Here is a 22,500-nt window from a genome sequence, read left to right on the forward strand (position 1 = left end):
CACACACACACACTCATTAACACTCACTGCAGAACATACACACACACACACACTCATTAACACTCACTGCAGAACACACACACACACACACACACACACACACACACACACACACACTCACTCACTCATTAACACTCACTGCAGAACACACACACACACACACACACACACACACACACACACACACACATTAACACACGACAGAACACTCATTAACACTCACTGCAGGACACACACACACTCTGCATTAACACACACTAGGGAACAACACACACACACTCATTAACACTCACTGCAGAACACACACACACACACACACACACACACACACACACACTCATTAACACTCACTGCATAACACACACACACACTCATTAACACTCACTGCAGAACACACACACACACACACACACACACACACACACACACACACACACTCATTAACACACGACAGAACACTCATTAACACTCACTGCAGGACACACACACACTCTGCATTAACACACACTAGGGAACAACACACACACACACTCAGCATTAACACACACTAGAGAACAACACACACACACACTCAGCATTAACACACACTAGAGAACAACACACACACACACACTCTGCATTAACACACACTAGGGAACAACACACACACACACTCAGCATTAACACACACTAGAGAACAACACACACACACTCAGCATTAACAGTCACACACTCTCAGTATAACTGTACTCCACTAGTGGTCAGATTAACTGTATTTGCTGCATGAATCTGTAAATGATGAACATGATCAAACTCTGCTGATAACCCAGTCACACTCGATCTCCTCCAGTCTTCTGTCTCTGACTGATAGTTTACACTGTTTTATCCAGTAGAAGTCTTTTAGTGTAACTGTACAAACGTCCTCCTTCAGCTCGTGTCTTTCTACTGTCAAATCTGCACTGATTTTATCAAGAAACCGTGAGAATAACACTGATATCGTTAGTAATATTTCAAGATGAACACTTTCTGGACTGAAGCAACTGAGGTTTACTTGATTATCCAGACATCGTGTTATAGAAAATCATGAGTATAAAATATGATCGTCAGGCTTTTGAGGAAGGTTTATTTGTTCATCTCTCAATCATCATTGTATTGCATTGCATTATGTGTTTTAAAACTACAGAGCTTTGCTAAACTAAGCATTTAAATATCATCTTACTAGGCATATTATTGGCAGATATTGATATTTATATGCATTTTATTAAAGTATCTGCTATAGTGTAATAAAGATCTCATTGATTTACATTAAAGCATCAGAAGAACTTCATCTTACTTTTTGCCCATATAAACATAAGCATCTGCACCAAATGCCATATTCTTGCTCAGTTTGGGACTCTAATATAAATGTGAGGTGTTTCACCTCCAGATTCTCACTATCTCAGACTATATGAGGCATACAAGCCTGATGTATCAAATATGATGCAAAACATAAAACATTTTTTTATTTTTTTTATTAAATATTTTATCTAAAGATTCAATAAATTATTCCATTTAAAAAAAAAAAAATTCTGACATCATTTGATGTGACTTCACGGGGTTGCAGTTGTGTGAACTTTCCCTTGCTCTTGCCAGAAACCACTGTGGACACACAGGTACTAAACACAACAGCGGGTTATTAACATAAACATTCCTCTTCCAGAAACTGATGATCAGACTGTAGAGCACCTGCTGGACTTCATCAGACGGATCCGACGCTCAGTGTGTGTGTGTGTGTGTGTGTGTGTGTGTGTGAGGATCAGCCAGAATTAAGAGCTTTGAAGGGTCTCTCTGTCCAGTCCCTTACCCACAATCCTCTTTTCACACCACATACCCCAAATAGACAAATCTTGTGAGACTGCTGACTTTCCTCAGGAAAGATTATCATAATCCTGCTCTAATATTTACCCGGCTCATGTAGGAGTGATATTTCAGAGACGGGCTCTTATAACACAGGTGTGTCTGTGCTCGACTCTTCACTACACCAGCTCGACTGAGAGTGACAGATTTCACTGCTATCACTGGGCTTTAGGTTTGAGAATGGAGTCCTGTTTAGGGCAGGTTTTAAGACAACTAGAGGTTAATAGATGTTAGAGTCTCTTTCCCGCGGGAACACACTCGCTCAGCCGGACTGAGTGGCAGAAGAGCTGCTGAGTGACTGGATTTAACAGGAGAAACTGAGAAAACGCCAGTAAAACACACGATTATCAGTTTAAACTAAAGCTTGGACTCGATATAGTGTTCCTTACAACTCACCAAAGATCCGGTGATCATGGATACTGACATGCAGCAGGAATCATGTTTCCTGACAGTTATATGAGCCTGATTTCCACGCCGGGGAAATACATGAAGCAAATTTGCCTGTGAACGCTTTATATAAATACAATATAGGTCTACATCCGGATGATCACTTATATCAGTGTTATATATCATCATATCATCCAGCCTTAAAACATATCGCTTCTTTAAAAATGTCCAATTATGCAGAATATATAATGCTAAATATTCAATTGATGAGTTGTCAATACAATATACAGGATATGATTTTACCCCTAAATTCAGCATATCGACACAGAATGATAACTGTGAATCCACCGTTCTCCGCCTGGATCCAGATGTTTCTGTGAATCGCAGCGATTCATTTGTTTCTCTGTTCTGTAGCTTTCGGCAGTCTGTGGAAATATAGCTCAGATTTCTTGTCAAATCTAGTTGTACAGTCGATCTCACAGCTCTTTGGTTACGTCTAGGCTACGACTGTGACCTCTGTTCCCTGAGACACTGCGTCGGTGACGCTATGGGGAACGCGTGAACCGGTGTCTGAAACGCTCATCTAATCACGCCAGTCCCATTGGCCGGCGACAGACTATGACGTGCCTACTAGTGCGACCCGGAAGTATATAAGGGGAGCCTGGAGAACAACTTATCTTCTGAAGGGACTGTGCAGTAGGCCTCCCCGATAGAGTAAGACTGCACTCCCCTGTGTAAGTCCTGGATCTAGACAGTGCTTCAGGGCCTGTGGAGGCTGGGCACTCTGAAGGGACCCTAAGAAGGGGAGCACCTCCAGCTCTAGGGTCTACATTGTGAACAGGCAGTGTACTCCGCAGAAGTGCTATCGACCCTTTAAAGCAGTACCCGACTACTGTGAGGCCTACAGCTTCGACTGTCACGGGCGTCAGGCAGTGCTGCGGCTCTAAGAGAGCGTACTCAACCATCCCAAGGGGGAGGGAGTCACTCATCTGTCTCTACCGGAGCCTGGGTGGTGAAGGGTGATCTCATACGAGCTATGGGGAGCAAAGTACTCTGAATAAAGACCCTAACAAGGGGAGCACTATCAGCATGACCCTGAGGAGTGTATCAGGGTCAAGGCCTATTATCCTGTATATTTCACAAGACAGATTTTACATTCTCTACTAAACCCAAGGAAATGGAGGCCACAGTAAGCGGCCCACGACTTTCAACTTTAAGACTTGAATTATTTTCTTCAAGGGGCTCAGTGGGAAAAATCCTTTTTCAATTTGAAGGCCTAGCTGGATAAACTAGAAACTATACTCATCTCTAAAGGGCGGAGGCCTGAGCACACGGCTTCTTACTTTCCACAGAGAAAGGCCTGACAACCATGAGGTCTCTGCATGGAGGATATCTACCCTATAACACCACAGCCTTACACCTAGTGCAGAAGGCCTTGGCTAGACGACTCTTGTAGTAAGAGGAGGCCAGTATAGGAATAACATCTCCTGATGGGCTCTAGCTCTGAGGAGTCTACACTCAGATACTGAGAGGCTCGAGGCGAGAACGCCACTTCTCCCAGTTACTGAGCCTAAGCCAGACATCGAGGCGGACGACAGGGGCCGAATGATCCACTCAGTAGCTCTAATTTATATTTGATATTTTTATTATCAGTCCAGCATTTTAATGCAGTTGTCACTTTTCATTTCATTTTGATATTTCATTTTTATTTTTGTTTCAGTTTATACTTAAACGGGAAAATTAAATTGCGTTTCATCCTCTGAGCTGCCGTTTTATTATTTGATCGCTTGATTTATCATTTACATTTTTTGAGGAAGAAACTCATTTTAAACAAATCTGTGAATATGGCTTGACTTTAACAAGTGAGCCAAACACTGACTCTTCCCTGAACGAACCGTGACCTCCAGTGGATCTTTCACGAGAAGATCTCGAAGACAGAAAACAGGATGAATATGGCAGGTGCTCAGGGAGTGTGGCGATCCTTCCCTGTGATGTCATCGCTTTGACTCAAGGTCGGGAAAGGGAGAGCAGGACTCGGCAGACAGGAACACACAAATCAGGCCGATAAAACACAAGTGTGTGTGTGAGAGTCTGACTTTAAACTTGAGGGAACGGAGCAACACCTCCCGCAGACGCACTACATCACACAAAAGCACTTTCAGCAGATTCCCTGCGATTCCTCACTCACTCTCCTCCGCACGACTGGCGGCTGACCAGAGGATGATATCTGCACACACACACACACACACACCGGGTCCGAGACACCGGGAGGACAGGCGTCTGATAACAGGCCCATCCAGTTAATCATTCACACATTCCACAGGGATCTGTGGCGTTTTATGTGTCCACTGAAGATTAAAGCTCGATGCGCTCGATCCTGCCGCTACAATAGCATTAGCGTAACATGAGAATGTGTAGTTTACTACCAAAAACTAGATCTTCTTCAGGATATGTATGCAGAACTCGCGTGGAAACGGGAACTGCAGTGTGATTTCAGCCGTTATTAGGGGGTTTTAGCGTGTTGTGTTGCTGTGCAGTTTCAAAGGCATTCTGGGTCGTTGCTAGGTGAATGCTTGCTTGCTCGAGTCAAAAAAAAAAAAAGGTTTGTTGACAGGATTTTCTGATTTATGCAGTGATAAAAAAAGAGAAATCCAAAATCCTCTGTAAAAACCTCTAACTCTAATATGGCAACAGAATCAAACGAGGATGTCCAGAAGCTGGCTTCATTCAGGGCTCACATTTCTGTTCTGGAAACGTACGCACATTAGTGCATTTTTTATTAGTCTATTAGTTGCATATTTAAACATCATTTCAGAAAACTTGTTAGAAAAACTGTAATGCTCTTAATGTAATTGTGAATAATTAACTGAAGAAGTATGGTTAGTGTAGATATCTGCAAGTTAAATATACACTATGTAACTGTTTTTGAAAATTTTAATAAGTCAATTCATCAGTCCTTCTTCCGAAACGTGTTTTTGTCTTACCCTGATTCACTATGGTAAGTCTGTTATAAGTGTTTATAAGTGTATACAGTAAGTGTGTGTGTGTGTCTGGCGTGGGGAGGTTAGTTGAGTGTGTGTGTGTGTGTGTGTGTGTGTCCCAGAAGGCTTTTCCCAGGCTGAAAAGTCCAATTACAGATTACACTTTTAAATGTAAGTATTGGGTTTAAACTTACTCAAATATCTAAGCTGTTCAAATGTTGACTTGTATCTTACCAAGATGTGATGTTATCGCTAGTTTATACTCTTTATTATGTACATAAATGGACCAAGCTGAACATATTTAAACAGGCTGTGAATCTGGTTTTGTTGTCAGACAGTTGAATCTCACTTTCAACAGTCCAGTATAAACGTTACTGCTGCTCATGCTAGAAGACAAGAGCAGTCATCAGTAGAACGTCCCATTTAACAACGTTCGCTTCGAGCTTCGTGGACTCTGAAGAGTTCAGCCTCTGTTTCAGTGTGGGAACTCCTGCCGTCTCCCAGCATTCGTCACCTGTGGAGAACCCCAAGGCTCTATACTGGGCTCCACAGGATTCCTTCACTCTTCTTAACTCATCTTACCCTCGGGTCATTTTGACCCGAAACTCATTTTGTAAAAGATTGAGTGTTCATCAGAGGGGTTCCAAGACCATAGGACTTGTTTGTCGCACTTGAACCACGAATACACACAAAAGATTTAATGAAATCGAGGAGTTTTGTGGTTGAAATTTAAAAAGTAACAAAACTTTCCCTCGTGGATCAATTTGATCCCCTTAGGAATGAATGGAATTCAGGTCATTTGACTCGTGAGGGAACGATGTGTTACAAAGATGTGTTACAAAGATTGAAGACATTTGAGCTTTACAATGGAGACTCTTCAAGGCAAACATAACCCTTAAACGCCTGCCAGCATGAGTGTGTGTGTCTGACCTGGCATCATGAGTGTGTGTGTGTGTGTGTGTGTGTGTGAGTCTGACCTGGCATCATGAGTGTGTGTGAGTGTGTGTGTGTGTGTGTGTGTGTGAGTCTGACCTGGCATCATGAGTGTGTGTGAGTGTGTGTGTGTGTGTGTGTGTGTGTGTGTGTGAGTCTGACCTGGCATCATGAGTGTGTGTGTGTGTGTGTGTGTGTGTGTGTGTGTGTGTGTGTGAGTCTGACCTGGCATCATGAGTGTGTGTGTGTGTGTGTGTGTGTGTGTGTGTGTGTGTGTGTGTGTGTGTGTGTGTGTGTGTGTGTGTGTGTGTGTGTGTGTGTGTGTGTGAGTCTGACCTGGCATCATGAGTGCTGCAGGAGCGTTGGCCTCTGAGGACAGCGAGAGCCGGCCGCCCTTGCCCAGGCGCTCACACAGCAGGGTGATGTGCTTCTTCAGACGGCCGGTGTCCTTCGGGAGCGTGAGCGGGCCGGAGCTCAGGCTGATGGCCTGGTCTTTAGGGCTGCGTGACAGACATGTCTTCAAGAGGTGAGAGACGGCTGCGTCCACACTCTCCTCCCAGCCCTGAGCAACACACACACACACACACACACAGAGGAGCGTGAGCCTCACAAATAACACAACTCAGCAATTAACAAGGTCCCACTGAAGAATATGGGCCTAAAAATGAGGATCGAAGCATGAAGTGTGAAGTTTATGATTTTAACACTTTATTTTGCCTTACTAACTAATGTCTAGAGTAGACAAGCCATCTTTATTTACACAGCGCTTTTTACAATACAGACTGTCTCAAAGCAGCTTTACAGAGATAACAGGAAAATAATGCAACAAAGATTGTTTTCCAGAAGAAAACAGCATCACAGTTAAGTTTAAGTTCAGTGATGGTTCGTTTTTGTTGTAAAAACGTTATTAATTTAGTTAATTTATATATAGTGGTGATGTCATCATCCAGCTCAGTTCAGTTCTCATATAATGGTGTCAGTGCAGGAGATCAATAATATTGTTGAATATTAAATGAAACGTCCCCAACTAAGCAAGACAAAAGCCAATGGTGGAATACTTTCTCCTGCTTTGTTTGTCTTCATCTGGTGCTTTTATCCCTGATCCACACACACTTTATCCCTGATCCACACACACTCCCTGCCGTCCAGCATTCCTCTCGCCACATCTAATACTCGATCTACATACGAACAAGCCATAACCCTTTAAGTGGAACTTTGAACTTTGTACATGCTTTTCTGCATGGGTTGTGAAGTAGGGTTTGCCACATGCCTCATGAGTGGAAAGTTACTCCCTGTGAACAGAGATGTGTGTGTACATGTTTTTCTATCCCGGTGGGGACTTACACCTGAAGGCACACACACTCATGGGGACTTGTGTCACTGTGGCCTAAATTGAGGTACACAAGCTTATAGATCATACAGAAGGAGTTATTTTGAAAATGCAAAAATGCAGAAAGTTGTGTGTGATGGTAGGTTTAGGGGTCAGGTTAGTGTGTGTGTGTGTGTGTGTGTGTGTGTGTGTGTGTGTGTGTGTGTGTGTGTGTGTGTGTGTGTGTGTGATGGTAGGTTTAGGGGTCGGGTTAGTGTGTGTGTGTGTGTGTGATGGGTAGGTTTAGGGGTCAGGTTAGTGTGTGTGTGTGTGTGTGTGTGTGTGTGTGTGATGGTAGGTTTAGGGGTCGGGTTAGTGTGTGTGTGTGTGTGATGGGTAGGTTTAGGGGTCGGGTTAGTGTGTGTGTGATGGGTAGGTTTAGGGGTCAGGTTAGTGTGTGTGTGTGTGTGTGTGTGTGTGTGTGTGTGTGTGTGTGTGTGTGTGTGTGTGTGTGTGTGTGTGTGTGTGTGTGATGGTAGGTTTAGGGGTCGGGTTAGTGTGTGTGTGTGTGTGTGTGTGATGGGTAGGTTTAGGGGTCGGGTTAGTGTGTGTGTGTGTGTGTGATGGGTAGGTTTAGAGGTCAGGTTAGTGTGTGTGTGTGTGTGTGATGGGTAGGTTTAGGGGTCGGGTTAGTGTGTGTGTGTGTGTGTGTGTGTGTATGATGATAGGTTTAGGGGTCGGGTTAGTGTGTGTGTGTGTGTGTGTGTGTGTGTGTGCGTGTGTGTGTGTGAGAGAGAGAGAGAGAGAGAGAGAGAGTTTGTGTGTGTGTGTGTGTGTGTGTGTGTGTGTGTGTGTGTGTGTGTGTGTGAGAGAGAGAGAGAGAGAGAGAGAGAGAGTTTGTGTGTGTGTGTGTGTGTGTGTGTGTGTGTGTGTGTGTGTGTGTGTGTGTGTGTGTGTGTGTGTGTGTGTGTGTGTGTGTGTGTGTGAGCGTCTGTAAGTCTGGCCTGCAGCTCCTCCACCCATGTGTCGTCGGGCAGATAAAGACTCAGAGACTCAGAGATGGTCAGTGTTGACAGAGAGGTGAATGTGTCTCGACTGTCTCCACACAGGCTCTTAATGAGATCTAATGGCAGGTAATGAGCCTCGTTACACTGATGACAGGGACCAGCCCTGTATTCACTGCAGGAGACAGGGGTATTCAGAGGAAGACACTGGTAAAGCAGATCCCAGTCTCCGAGGGAGGAAATTAGCGGATTACACCAGCCGGAGTAATAAAAGATACATGACATGACTGTGTGTGTGTGTGTGTTCGGCACACTGAATCACACTCTCTCTATAGAGGGTTCAGAGATCTCAATGTTGTTCACAGTCCTAGGCAACACATATTTCTGTGTGTGACTGAAACTAGATTACTACATTTCCTCAAGAGTGCAAACACAGCACTGTGATGTTGGGGTTTTGTGGTTGCTAAGGTGTTATGGGATGGGTTATGTGGTTGTTGGGTAACACTTTACAATAAGGTTCCATTAGTTAATGTTAATTAACAAACATTAACATTGACCAATACTTTTTTTTTACAGTATTTATTAATATGTGTTAAGGTTAAAAAAACACAACTGCTCAGATCCATTAAATAACATTAACAGATGAAACTTTTAATTTGAATAATGCATTAAGAAACTTGTAATTAACTCCGCCCACATTTAGATGATGAATATGTAAATATGTGCTTCACGTTCCTCTCAATAACAGAATAAACACACAACAGAAATGTCAGCGGTGAGAAACAGCGGTTCAGAAAGCATCTGATCATGATTGATAGAGAGATTCAGATCTACAGTCACGTTTATTAATACAGCACTTTACACTATAGATCGCTTTAAAGCAGCAGCTTTACTGTATTAAACATGAACAACAGTGTCGATTAGAATCACAGCTTCAGTTTCTCCTATAAAGCGGCTCTCCAGCGTGTTCGTTTTCACTCGCGTCTGAACAGAAGATTTACACCTCAGAGAAGGCGGAGCCTCAGAGCCACACCCACCTATTACATCATCACCACAGACCAGAGCCACACCCACCTATTACATCATCACCACAGACCAGAGCCACACCCACCTATTACATCATAGCCACAGACCAATGGGAGTTCAGAGGTGTTTCTGGAAAGGTCACTTTGGTAAGCTGTTTCAAACTCCTGAAACGAACTTTGTTTTGGTCTGATTTTGTTAGAAATTACGTTCTTTGGTCTCAAGACGGCCTCATTTTAATCAACATCTGCGTCCCAATTTGTATACTTGTGCACTATTATATGCCATTTTGTATTGTAAATTAGTGTGAACATTGAAAAGCACTTAATGTAGAATATTGGACACTTCATGCACTCAACTGTCACAGCTTTCCTTATGAAGAGGAAGAAGACGGTCTATTATTTGACAAAAAACATAATAAAGTTCATACACTAGACAGCACAGTACATAGTGCATAGTGAACGTAATGAGCTGCTTTTGAGACATTTGAAACAAAAGTTTTCCTAAAGCAATGAGTGACAAGACAAGCCTGCACATGTGAGAACTGACATCAGAAAGAACACAACGACACTGGAGTCTGTTTCCACCGTATCAGAAGATCATCATCACTGGAGCCGCTGGAACTGATAAAGCACTGCAGGAATTATACTGGCTGGGACGGACACTTTAGGTTTTACAGAAAGGCTGTGAGGAGGGGGTCGGGGCTCCAGCAGGGAGACAGGAGAGAGTGTGTGTGTGTGTGTGTGTGTGTGTGTGTGTGTGTGTGTGTGTGTGTGTGTGTGTGTGTATGAGCAGTAAGGAGGGGTCAGGGTTCTAGCAGGGAGACAGGATTGTGTGTATGGCTTTCCCTCGGTTTCTATATTCTCTCTAAATTTATCCTATTCATTTGACAACAAAATGTCTGTTTCTTTCTTTAGCTCTCTATCTCTTAAACTCATCACACTGGGATAAAATCAACGGTGGGTTTTTACTGCATTGGTATCAGACTTCAGGGATTTGATTAAGTAAATTAAAAGACTCATATTTAAAGCAATAGCCCATTTAAAAAATAATAATTCTGTCATAATTTTACCCTCATGTTGTTCCAAACTTTTATGACTCTATAAGCATTATAGTTTGAATATGAGTTCAGTTTGAGAGCTGTGGTGGATGGGAGAGATTTTCAGCAATCAACCGACATTTCAGATACAGAGCTAATGTAAGAATCCAAAAGATTTGGAGTATAACAAGAGTGTGTGTTAAGAGATCTGCTACCCGACCCGAGCCCGACAGGTCCCGAAAAACTCAGGTTAATGTTTAATGAATAGCCTCATATACATATATATATACATATATATATATATATATATATATATATATATATATATATACTGTATATAGTGACAAGATATCACTGGCTCCCCACTTGTCACCCCTGGCAACACTAATCATAGGGAACACCTGGGGATCCCAGAGAGTGATTGACTTCCCCAAGTGAGTGCGGATCACACAGCTGATTGGCTAATCTCCCCTCTCTTCGCTGGTTAAGGAGAAACTGCACTTCTCACCACAGAACACTACAAACACAGAGACTTAGATCGCACCTAAATTCTCACTGTTTGAACAAGACGCCTTCCGGGGTGACGCTGCACTGCATGTCTGTTCTCCTCTTTACCTGTAGTGGAGCGCTACATTGGCGGAGAATGCGGGCAGGAGACCCCAGACATGAGGATTCTGGCGAGGCAGCCTCTCCCCCTAGTGTGGAGGATGTCATCCGTCGAAGTGTTGATACGTCAACAACAGTTATCAGAACGGCTTGTAGTGGGACAAAATCAGGTGGCCGAGGAACTGGTGCGTCTTTGTTCAGACTACACCAGGACCCACTTGGCAAATGCCAGACCTGCGGCGCAACCCATGGCACTTCCAAGGATGACTGAGCAGGATGACCCGGAAGCTTTTTGGCACACACTTGAGGTGATCGCAAGGAGAGGGGGATGGGAAAAGTCGGAATGGATCCAGAAGTTAACACCCCTTCTAACCGGGGAACCCCAACAAGTTTATTTCTCCCTCCCACCAACCTACCTGGATGACTATGATTTTCTGAAGAAAGAGATCCATCCTGGCTCAGGTAGGACTCTCCCCTGTCTGTTCTGCTCAGAAGGTCAATGATGCGCAGGTACCCATCCGCATACAAGCGGCCCAACTGACCCGACTCATTAAGCTATGGTTGTTGACAGATGATGTCACCGTGACTGAGATCGTAGGGGAATGTCACTGTGGATAGACTGCTACGCGCCCTACCCCGCCCACACCGACGCACTGCTGGACTACAAAATCCACAAACATTAACAAAGCTGGTGTAGGCAGTGGAGCTGTCTGAGGCCGCAGTGGCAAGGGAATCGGGCAGGGTTGTAACAACAGGATGAGCATATGCCGACCAACCTGAGCCTGGAAACCGAGAGCTCAACAGGCTTACCTTGCATCGGAGAGTGAGAGAGCGCTTGAGTCTTCTCAACCTAATCTTGAAGTTTTCTCTGATCTTTTCCAGCAGATCACAGGAAGCGGGTCCCTAGGAAAAGAACAACGAGAGGACGATCGCTTGAAACACTGCTGGCCACAAGTCAGGGAAGTCAATGGCACCGAACACCAGCCATAGGACATTGTGTGGCCGCTGCCAAAGTCTGTAAAGGTCCACAAATACGCTGCCAATGTCTGTACGGGGCCACATTCTGGTCCTGGTAACATAATTATGTTAATATAATTATATAATATAATTATATAATAATTATGCCACCCGCTATCCTGAGTCCATCCCTCTTCGACGAGCCACTGCCGCTGCCATCGCCCAGGCATTGTTCGCCCTTTGCAGCCGAGTGGGTATTCCATCGGAAATTCTGACAGACCAGGGCACGTCCTTTGTGTCCTGAGTCATGGCCGGTCTGTGTAAGTTGCTGCAAGTGAAACATCTCCGCACCTCAGTGTACCACCTCTAGACCAATGGCCAAGTGGAACGCTTTAATCAGACCCTCAAGCGAATGTTAAAAAGGGTGGTGACTGAGGACGGGCGCGACTGGGACCGAATGATCCCCTATGTGCTCTTTGGGATACGGGAAGTACCCCAAGCATCCACCGGCTTCACCCCATTTGAGTTGCTGTTTGGACGACAATCCCGCGGGTTGCTAGACATTGCAAAGGAGGCCTGGGAGCAACAACCTTCCCCCCACGTACTGTGATTACTGGTGGTTAAGCATGTTCGTGAGATTAGAGAAATATTTGAACGGATAATGCCTCTGGTCAAGGACCCCTTTATTGAATCACAACATGCCCAGCAGCGACTTTATGGTTGGCCAGCACAGCCTTGGGAGTTCCTTCCTGGCAACCAGGTCCTGGTCTTAGAACCCAATGAGGCCTGTAAATTCCTGGCCTCCTGGCAGGGCCCGTATACCGTCGTTGAGAGAGTCAGACCCGTAAATTATAGGCTGCATCAGCCTGGGAGACGAAGGGGTGAGCAGATCTATCACGTCAACCTGTTAAAGCGCTGGGTCCCAGAACAGCCTGCGGTGGCCTTGATGGCAGACAAAGTTGATCCTGTGGTAGACCTGAATCCACAGCTCGACCCACACCAAAAGAAAGAACTGGAAACCCTGATCCGAAGCTTCTGTGATGTATTCTCCAACTGTCCACGATGCACTTCCATCCTGTAACATGACATCCGGACCCCCCATGGCATCACAGTTCGGCAGCAAGCTATTGAGGAGGAAGTGGAAAAAAATGCTCTGCTTAGGACTTACGAGCCTTCCTCCAGCTCGTGGTCCAGCCTGGTTGTGCTAGTCCCCCAGCCTGACGGCACCCTCCGCTTCTGCAATGACTTCCGTAAGCTTAATGAACGCATTGAACGTCTAAGTAGGACCCGGTATATCTCCATGCTGTACCCCTCTCCACTCCGGCAAAAGAGATGACCGCCTTCAATACTTTGTCAGGGCACTGGCATTACCGGGTCTTACCTTTCGGCCTGCATGGGGCACCAGCGACCTTCCAAAGGCTGATGGACTGAGTGCTTCGACCACACCAGGCCTATGTAGCCGCCTACCTGGCTGCTGTGGTCATCCACTCTGAGAGCTGTGAGGAAAATTTACTTCGACTGAGGGAGGTGCTGACTGTGCTACATCATTCTGGACTACCGGCTAACGCTCAAAAATATAATCTGGGGCTTTCGGAGGCACGATACCCGGGTTATTGCATTGGAAGGGGACTTATTGAACCGCAAGAGGGAAAAGTAAAGGCGAGAATCCCCGGCCCTCTACAAAGAAACAGGTACGTGCCTTCCTGGGGTTAGCCGGGTATTATAGATGTTTTATTGTGCAGTAGTGGCAGTAGTGTGTGTATGTTCTCTCACCAGTTGTGGTGTGTCGGTCAGCAGTGGCAGTAGTGTGTGTGTGTGTTCTCACCAGTTGTGGTGTGTCAGTCAGCAGTGGCAGTAGTGTGTGTGTGTGTTCTCTCACCAGTTGTGGTGTGTCGGTCAGCAGTGGCAGTAGTGTGTGTGTGTTCTCTCACCAGTTGTGGTGTGTCGGTCAGCAGGGGCAGTAGTGTGGCCTCCAGGATGTCGCTCTGCTCTGAGTTCAGTCTCTGCCACAGAGACAGCAACAGGATGAGCAGGTGAGTCGCGCTCCTCAAACGCACAAAAGCCTGGTTTAAACGCTCCCGGGTGTCTTCTGCTGCGTCTGCTAGTGCTAGAACCTGAAAAACACACACAATTCCCATCAATCTCATCCATTAGATTATCATTATTTTAATAGTACTTAGCACAATTAGTAGTAATGAGAATGAAAATGTTCCTGAAAATCATGTAGCAAAGGCTTTACTGTCTTTATGCAAAAAAAAAAGTTTTTTAATTTTGGAGTAAAATCTGACCCGGATATAGTCTTGACAGGTTATGTAAAATTCACAATAAGATGTTTCTTGTCATGAGCAAATTGAAAAATTAATATGGTCTCAGACGGTGTGAGGTAAAGTGAGCCATTAGTGCCGCTTAAAGCCGGTTTGAGTAGTTTTTTGAAGGCAAGCTGCGCATCTGATAGGCCATAGAGATAGCCTGAACGATCCAGTTGCTGATGGTCTGTTTAGAAGCTGGGAGCCCCTTTTTGGGAGACCCGAAACACACCAGCAACTGGTCTGACTTCCGCCAATGAGAGGATCTCTGAACATAAATACTGAAAGCTCTGACAGGGCAGAGCAGATTGAGTCTCTCATCTTCTGCCGTCATGTGAGGTGGAGGATGAAAAGCCTGCAGAACCGTAGGCCGTGCTGTATTAGGGGGGAGAGGCAAACTCCGAGCACTCAGGAGATATAGAGAGGGCCTGAAGATCTCCTACTCTTTTAAGAGAAGTGATAGCTAAGAGAAAGGCTACCTTGAGAGAAAGGTTCTTGGCCTCAGCCGACTCTAAAGGTTCAAAGGGGGCCTCAACCAGCCTTTCTAGAACCACTGCCAGGTCTCATGTGGGAATTCTGGTCGAAGGCCTCATCCTCCAAGCCCCACGGAGGAACCATACGACCAGCTAATGTCTTCCCAAAGGCCCATCACTTAGAGGAGTTTGGAAAGCCGCAATGGCTGCCACATACACCTTGAGTGTAGACGGGGTAAGACCAGCCGAGAGGCGGTCTTAGAGGAACTCCAGCACTGAAGCCACTGGGCAGTTAACTGGGTCCATGCCACGCTCTCTACACCAAAGGATGAACACATTCCATTTCAGGGCTAACAATGTCCTTGTGGTGGTAGCTCTTGAGCTAAGGAGGAGGTAGCCCCTGGTCTCGACTACTCCTGCTGACAGGCCGGCCTCTCGGTACTGTGCCCTCTCTCGGTACAGACCCGCATCGTGATCGAGTCCCACACCTTTCCCAGAAACATTGTTCTCTGTTCTTCTTTGCGTTGAGTTTCAACCCCAAGCTCTGGATCTCGATGCCGAACTGCCAACTCCTGCGACTGGGCCAGAATAAGCCAGTCGTCTATATAGTTTAGTCAAGTCAAGTCAATTCAAGTTAAGTCACCTTAATTTATATAACGCTTTTAATAATATAGATTGTTTCAAAGTAGCTTTACAAGTACAAATAATAGGAAATTAAAGTAACAGAGACTGTTTGGCTTTGCAGCAGCTCTAGAATTAAGTTATTGTCCAGCTTAAGTTAGTTTTAATTGATTCACTTCCGTTGCAAAGATCGTTAGTTATTAACTTAGTGGCCGCTAACACGACACTGTTCTAACAGAAAACCCATAACACGCTCCGGCCCGCTCATTTGCACAAAACAGTGCCTGGTGGCTCGAGAAAGCAAACCTTGAAATAGGTCCCAAGGTGCAAGCCTTAAACATTTTTGAAAAAATGGTTATCTCTGCGCAAACTTCAAAAACGCAAACCTGCGAAAACGCTGACGGTGTGCAATGCGTATTAGGTGTTTGGTCTATATGTATGGGTGCTTGAATATATACAGTATGTGCGCAGGTGTGTAGTGTTTCTTTACAAATTGACCTCAACAAATTACTTGTCTGGTCTTAAAAATGTATAATACAGAATTATTTATCGCTTCCGTGTAGCCATGTGAACTGGAATTATATTGACAACGTTTTATCTGTACAGAGGTAAAGGGAAGGAGGCCTTCACAGGGGAGAGACTAGTTGACACTTCAGGACTGCGCTGTCTTTGTGTCCAGGCGCAGGTCCTTCATCAGATCTGGATCCAGCCTGGATCCGGCGGACTGCGGTAAACCTAATCTATGCAGCCTAACATTGAATTATAGAAGTTTATAATGTGTTATGTGTATGCTAGGTCAAAGAGATGTGTTTTTAGTCTAGATTCAAACTGACAGAGTGTGTCTGCTTCCCGGACAATGTTAGGAAGACTGTTCCAGAGTTTTGGTGCTAAATAGGAAAAGGATCTACCGCCAGCAGTTGATTTTGATATTCTAGGTATTATTAACTGGCCGGAATTTTGAGATCGCAATAGACGTGAAGGACTATAATGCGTTAAGAGCTCGCACAAGTACTGCGGAGCTAAACCATTTAGTGCTTTGTAAGTAATCAGCAATATTTTACAATTTATACAATGTTTAATAGGGAGCCAATGCAGTGTTGACAGAACTGGTCTAATATGGTCATACTTCCTGGTTCTGGTAAGAACTCGAGCTGCTGCGTTTTGGGCCAGCTGTAGTTTGTTTATTAAGTGTGCAGAGCAACCACCCATAATATCATTACAGTAATCTAGCCTTGATGTCATGAACGCATGAACTAATTGTTCCGCATTTGACATTGAGAGAATATGACATAATTTAGATATATTTTTAAGATGGAAAAAGGCAGTTTTACAGATACTAGACACGTAATCCAATAATTAGAATCTCTGTTTTTTCAGAATTAAGTAAAAGGAAATTACTAGTCATCCAGTTTTTTTATCAGCTATGCATTCTGTTAATTTTGTGAATTGGTAAGTTTCGTCAGGGCGTGAAGAAATATAGAGCTGCGTATCATCAGCGTAACAGTGAAAACTAATGCCATGTTTCCTAATGATATCTCCCAAGGGTAGCACGTACAGAGTGAACAGCAGCGGTCCTAGTACTGAGCCTTGTGGTACACCATACTGAACTTGTGATCGATAAGACATCTCTTCATTTACTGCTCTAAACTGATAACAGTCAGATAAGAATTATTTAAACCATGCTAGTGCAATTCCACTAATGCCAACATAATTTTCAAGTCTATTTAAAAGAATGTTGTGGTCAATACTATAAAATGCAGCACTAAGATCGAGTAACACTAATAGCGAGATACAACCACGATCGGATGAGCTGTCTCAGTACTATGGTGCGGTCTAAATCCTGACTGGAAATCCTCGCAGATACCATTTCTTTCTGAAAAGGAATATTTGTGAGCATACCGCCTTTACCACATGGATGCCCTGAAGCCTCAGCAGAGCTTGAGCTACATACATGCACTTGGTGAATGTGCGAGGGGAGAGTGCTGGGCCGAACGAAAGAACCAGATTTTGGAAGGCTTCGCCCCCGAAAGCGAACCTCAGGAACTTCCTGTGAGATGGAAGAATGGATATGTGGAAGAATGCGTCCTTCAGATCTATTGTGACAAACCAATCCTTGGATTTGATCTGACTCACGATTGTGGGAATAGTGAGCATCTTGAACCTGAATCTCCTCAAAGACCGATTCAAGTGCCTTAGATCTAGAATTGGATGCAACCCCCCATCCTTCTTGGAAACTATGAAGTAGCGGCTGTAAAACCCGGACTCCCTGTCCAGCGGAGGAACACACTCTATGGCCTCCTTTACCAGCAGGGAGTTTACTTCTTGTTCCAATACCCGACCCTGCACTGGGTTTACTGCAGTCCACACCACCCGGCTGAATTTCAGTGGGCGGAAATGAAACTGCAGTCTGTAACCCATCTCTATCGTACGCAGGATCCAAGGAGAAATATTTGGTAGGTTTTGCCATGCCTCGAAATATTCTACTAAGGGAACCAGGACGCGACCGCTGCCTGGCCGCAAGCCTGTGGGGCAGACAGTGCAGCGTGCGTTCGCTGGAAACCACCTTTTCATCTCCTGAAACCTGTCGATGACCGTACTGACGGCGTCGCCGAACAGGCCAGAAGGTGAAATCGGGGCACCAAAGGCCGTTTCTTTGGTGACACGGAGAAACGAGTCTGCAGCCTCACGAAGCTCAGCAATATCCTCAGGTGTTGGTCCCTCGCCCTCATAAATATCCTTGAGAAGTTCGGTCTGGTAGGCCTGCAACACAGCCATTGTATGCATACAAGCACCAGTCCGACCCGCAGCCATATAAGCCTAGCCCACCAAAGTAGATGTATGATGGCAGGGCTTCGTGGGCAGCACCAGGGTTTTTAGGGATGACACAGCGTTGGGGGAAAGATAACTAGCCAAAGGCTCTTTCACCCAAGGTATCATCCCATAGCCTTTCTCTCTCGCCCCCATGATGTTACTCTAATCTAATACTGGGGGGTTGGGCAGACGGGAGGTGTGTGATTTGTTCCACGATTTACACAACTCGTTGTTACTTGTTGTGTAAATCGGGAAAGAATGGCAAACCCTGGTGATGAGGTTGCTCTCTGTGCTGCAGGAAGTGCTCGTCCAACTTGCTTTTCGCCTGCGCTTCCTGCCTTTCACGTGGCCAGCTGATGCTTAGTCTGTCCACGGCACGAGAAACAGCCTCTACCAGCTCCTCATATGCGGGGACATGAAGTGGCGAATCTTTAAAATCCCCGCCTTCGATGCTGAGCACTTCCACTTCCTCAGAAGCAGACAGCAAGCATCGGGTTCTCCACTGGTGGGCGAGCTTTCGCACGAGGAAGGAGAACATCAGAACGAGGAAGGAGTGCCTCAGCAGTCTCAGGGTCCCCTGCCAGATCCATCTGCGAACCCCATGATGTGACCCGAACCACGGGGAACGCAAGCCTGGCCATTGTCATTAAAAATCTCCCCTCGAGAGCTGTCTGAGCGTGCTGCGCTCCCAAGCAGTGTAACAAATTTGGTGTGTGTCCCCATCCGTTACATATCTCGGACGGCGATGCACACACCTCTTAAACTGCAGTTGGCTCGCCATGGAAAATAACGTTCCCCAAAGGGTCCCTCGAAAGGGAACACACACACACACACATACACACACACTGCTGCACAACACGCCACAAATGGTGAGAGAACACATACACACTCACACTCACACAGACACACACACACACACACACACACACAATCTTGTGTTCAGCCCAACACACAGACTTCACCTGTAGAGTCAATCATACTGTGCCTGAAGACACTCGGCACTAAACACAATGAAGCAGTGTTCGAGAGAGGCATCTGCTATTAAAGATCAGGCTGTAGTGATAAAAAGCTCTGAACGGCCAATCCAAATAGAGCTTCAGTGAAGGAGCGTTTGTGAGCGAGAGAACAAGAGCTGATTGATGCCAGCTGAGAGAAAACAAACACACATTTCAGGTTCTCAGAAAGAAACTACTGCATGAGGAATCGCTGAAACACCCTGGAGAAAAGATGAGAGGCATTTCTTGGGCTTGTTTAGTAAAGAACAGAATATTAAAAACAAAAACAAGATAAAATATCAAGAAATGCCTAACTTACCATGAAATCAAAATGGCTGATTCTTATTTTAAGGAATATTGCAGTGTTTATTGTAAATTATTTATCAGTGCACAACATTATTGTGTTAATAATGTTGAATCAGAATAAGTTCCTCTTGCAGCATCTCTTCTCTGATGACGAGGGCGGGGCAACCTGTCACTCACATGAGATCAGCCAATAGCAAACCACAACCAGACAATCAATTCCCCACAGACACAATCAAGCCCCGCCCACATTTGTTCTTGTTCCAGAAGCGTTTCACTCGACACAATATACGACACAATAGGGAAGATATGAGCACAATTTACATTTCATGCCAACTTTAAATACTGTAATTAAGTACTTTATTTAAAGCAGAAAACTAAAAATATTGGAGAAACAGGAAGTGGGTTTTCATTATGTACAAGGTTAAGTATCACTTAAGATGAGTTAGATTAGAAACCACTATCTTGAAGAACTAAAATTCGCTGCTGGTTGGAAAAGAGCAGATGAACCAGCTGGCGGAGCGTTAGACCCATCGGGGCGGTCAGCTCTTACCCACGGGCACATTCTGCAGAAATTATATACTCTAAAAATACCCCAAACCATTCTGAAATATAACATTTCAAGCCCAAAACAAACCCCAGCCAATGCCAAAGATGGGCAAGCAAATACTTCATTCCCCGAGGGACGAGGCCAGAAGCGGAGAGACAGAAATATCTGTGCAGTCAGAATAAACAGAGCTTTTTATAGTTCCTGGTGTGTGTGTGTGTGTGTGTGTGTGTGTGTGTGTGTAGTGAGTGCTCCTGTTCACACCTTCAGCTGAAACTTCATCACACTTTCTTCAGAAAATAACATGCAACTCTTGAAGTGTTTCATCATGGAGGTCGTTGAGCCTCTTCACCAGGGGTTTCCTTTATAAAACTGTGTGTGGCAAAAAATGTATAACAACTTATAAAAGCGTGTGAACGCCAGAACCTGCGCAGAATTCCCTTTATAATCCCAGTCAGAGGAAGATTGTGAACACGCGTCTCCTCCTGAAATAACCATATATGAGCTTACAACGCCTCGTTTACTATATCCTCATCTGCATATCATTTGCATATTCATATTCATCCACATGGTATTTAACAGTACAAGACATTAGGAAAATATGAGATATGCATGTGCGTCACATTATAATGCTAAAAATCATTTAGTAGCCGATCCTTGCCTTGCTTTAGAATAAATAAATCCAATATTGTAAAATACATTTCAGAGAAAGTTTTTCTCAATCTTTTCCACTGGCCAAATAGTATTTTTAATTGCTTTATATTTTGAATGGAAACAGAAAGGCCTTATTGAGCATTATTGATCATAATTTGCATGCAAATATTTCCTCAGAGCATGAGTTCTGCTATTATAATGAGCTAAGCAAACATTAAAACATCAACTACTAATATTTAGCCTAGACTAAACACGTAATACATCACTGTTTCACAGATTGACGTTTTTGAAGTTTACACTGAGATGATAACGGTATCGCTCTGAAAACCTCTTCAAAGTTTGTGTTCTCTGGCCACCGAAACACTGCTGTCGTGTAAATGAACGGCCATAACGCATCAAGTTTTCTGTTTTCAGTTGAAAACGGTGTGGTGTAAACGGCCCCCAAATTAAAAACTAATGATTATTACAACGGAAATGAATCAACACTGAACTTACTTCAACTGGACAATGACTTTCTTCTAGAAAGAGCTGCTGTAGAGCCAACACAATCTTTGTTGCATTAGTTTCCTGTTATCACTGTAAAGCTGCTTTAAAACGAGCTGTATTGTAAAGGGTGCTATATAAATAAAGCTGACTTGACTTAGGGTGGCTAAATCAGGGTTTATACAGAGATTCTTGAATTGAATTTACTACCTTTTTACCACCTATTTTACTACCATCACAATATTTTTACTACCAACAGGCTTCAAACTTCAACTGTAGCAGTGTTAAGTGTTAAGTAAAGTGACAAGTAAAGACATGAAATATCTTTCCATCCAGATTTTTTTTCCAAAACGCTATAAATCCATCCAGATTTTTTTTCCAAAACGCTATAAATCCATCCATATTTTTTTCCAAAACGCTATTAATCCATCCATATTTTTTTTCAAAAGCTATAAATCCATATTTTTTCCCCAAAAATTGATGGTTTGTCTTTTTAAAAAGTATTTTGTCTTATTTTGTGTTTGCATTTGAGGAAAAAAACCTGTAGCCTAACCGTTCGTTCTCCATTAAGGATGCTTTTAAAACTTTCACAGAGACATCAAACAGAAAACACAAAGCCTCTCTTTGAAACGAATTTCGTTTTGTATTAATTTTATCTTAATTTTAATACATGTTTCATTATTTTGTATAATCACGACACGTTCAGACATGAACCGAAACTCAGCGTATATATAGGCTAGGCTACTCGCCTCACAGACCTAAACAAATTAGAAATATCCTATATCTATTATCTATAGAAAGCTTGAAATTTCTACTTTTAACCAGAACCATTCAAAACTAAATAAAAGTAGGCTATAGGCTAATCCGTAAGAAATGCATTTTTCTCCGGCGCGTTCACTACTGCGAAGATCGCGAGTCAGTGTCAACTTCATCTTTGCAGCTGACACAGAAACACTTGATTATTAATAAACAATTAAAATGTCATAATATATTTTTTACAGCGTTTAGGTGCCGTTTATATGAACGCGTCACCACTGCATGAGAGAGAGAGAGAGAGAGAGACACACACACACGCAAGGTCTCTCCCTCTCTGCCGTGCGCTCGCTACACGGTTTGCATGCGCGCTTTTGCTCGCTCGCTCGCTCTAGATTCGCAGGAGATTTGAACTAATTTCCAGGCATCATAACATTACA

General features: G+C 44.2%; 1 protein-coding gene across 2 annotated transcripts in view; it reads right to left on the reverse strand.

The window, feature by feature from the left end:
* bbs9 (Bardet-Biedl syndrome 9) overlaps positions 1-22,500 on the reverse strand; it is a 187,735-nt gene that overhangs the window by 56,477 nt on the left and 108,758 nt on the right. For both annotated transcript variants that reach the window (XM_079895076.1, XM_079895077.1), the window contains 2 exons: positions 14,046-14,228; positions 6,513-6,738 (listed from right to left, as the gene is read on the reverse strand). In XM_079895076.1, coding sequence (XP_079751202.1) covers positions 6,513-6,738; positions 14,046-14,228 — 409 coding nt within the window. The remainder of the gene's footprint in view (positions 1-6,512; positions 6,739-14,045; positions 14,229-22,500) is intronic.

The sequence above is a fragment of the Squalius cephalus genome (assembly GCF_949319135.1).
Source record: "Squalius cephalus genome assembly, chromosome: 15".
In the NCBI taxonomy this organism is placed as follows: domain Eukaryota; kingdom Metazoa; phylum Chordata; class Actinopteri; order Cypriniformes; family Leuciscidae; genus Squalius; species Squalius cephalus.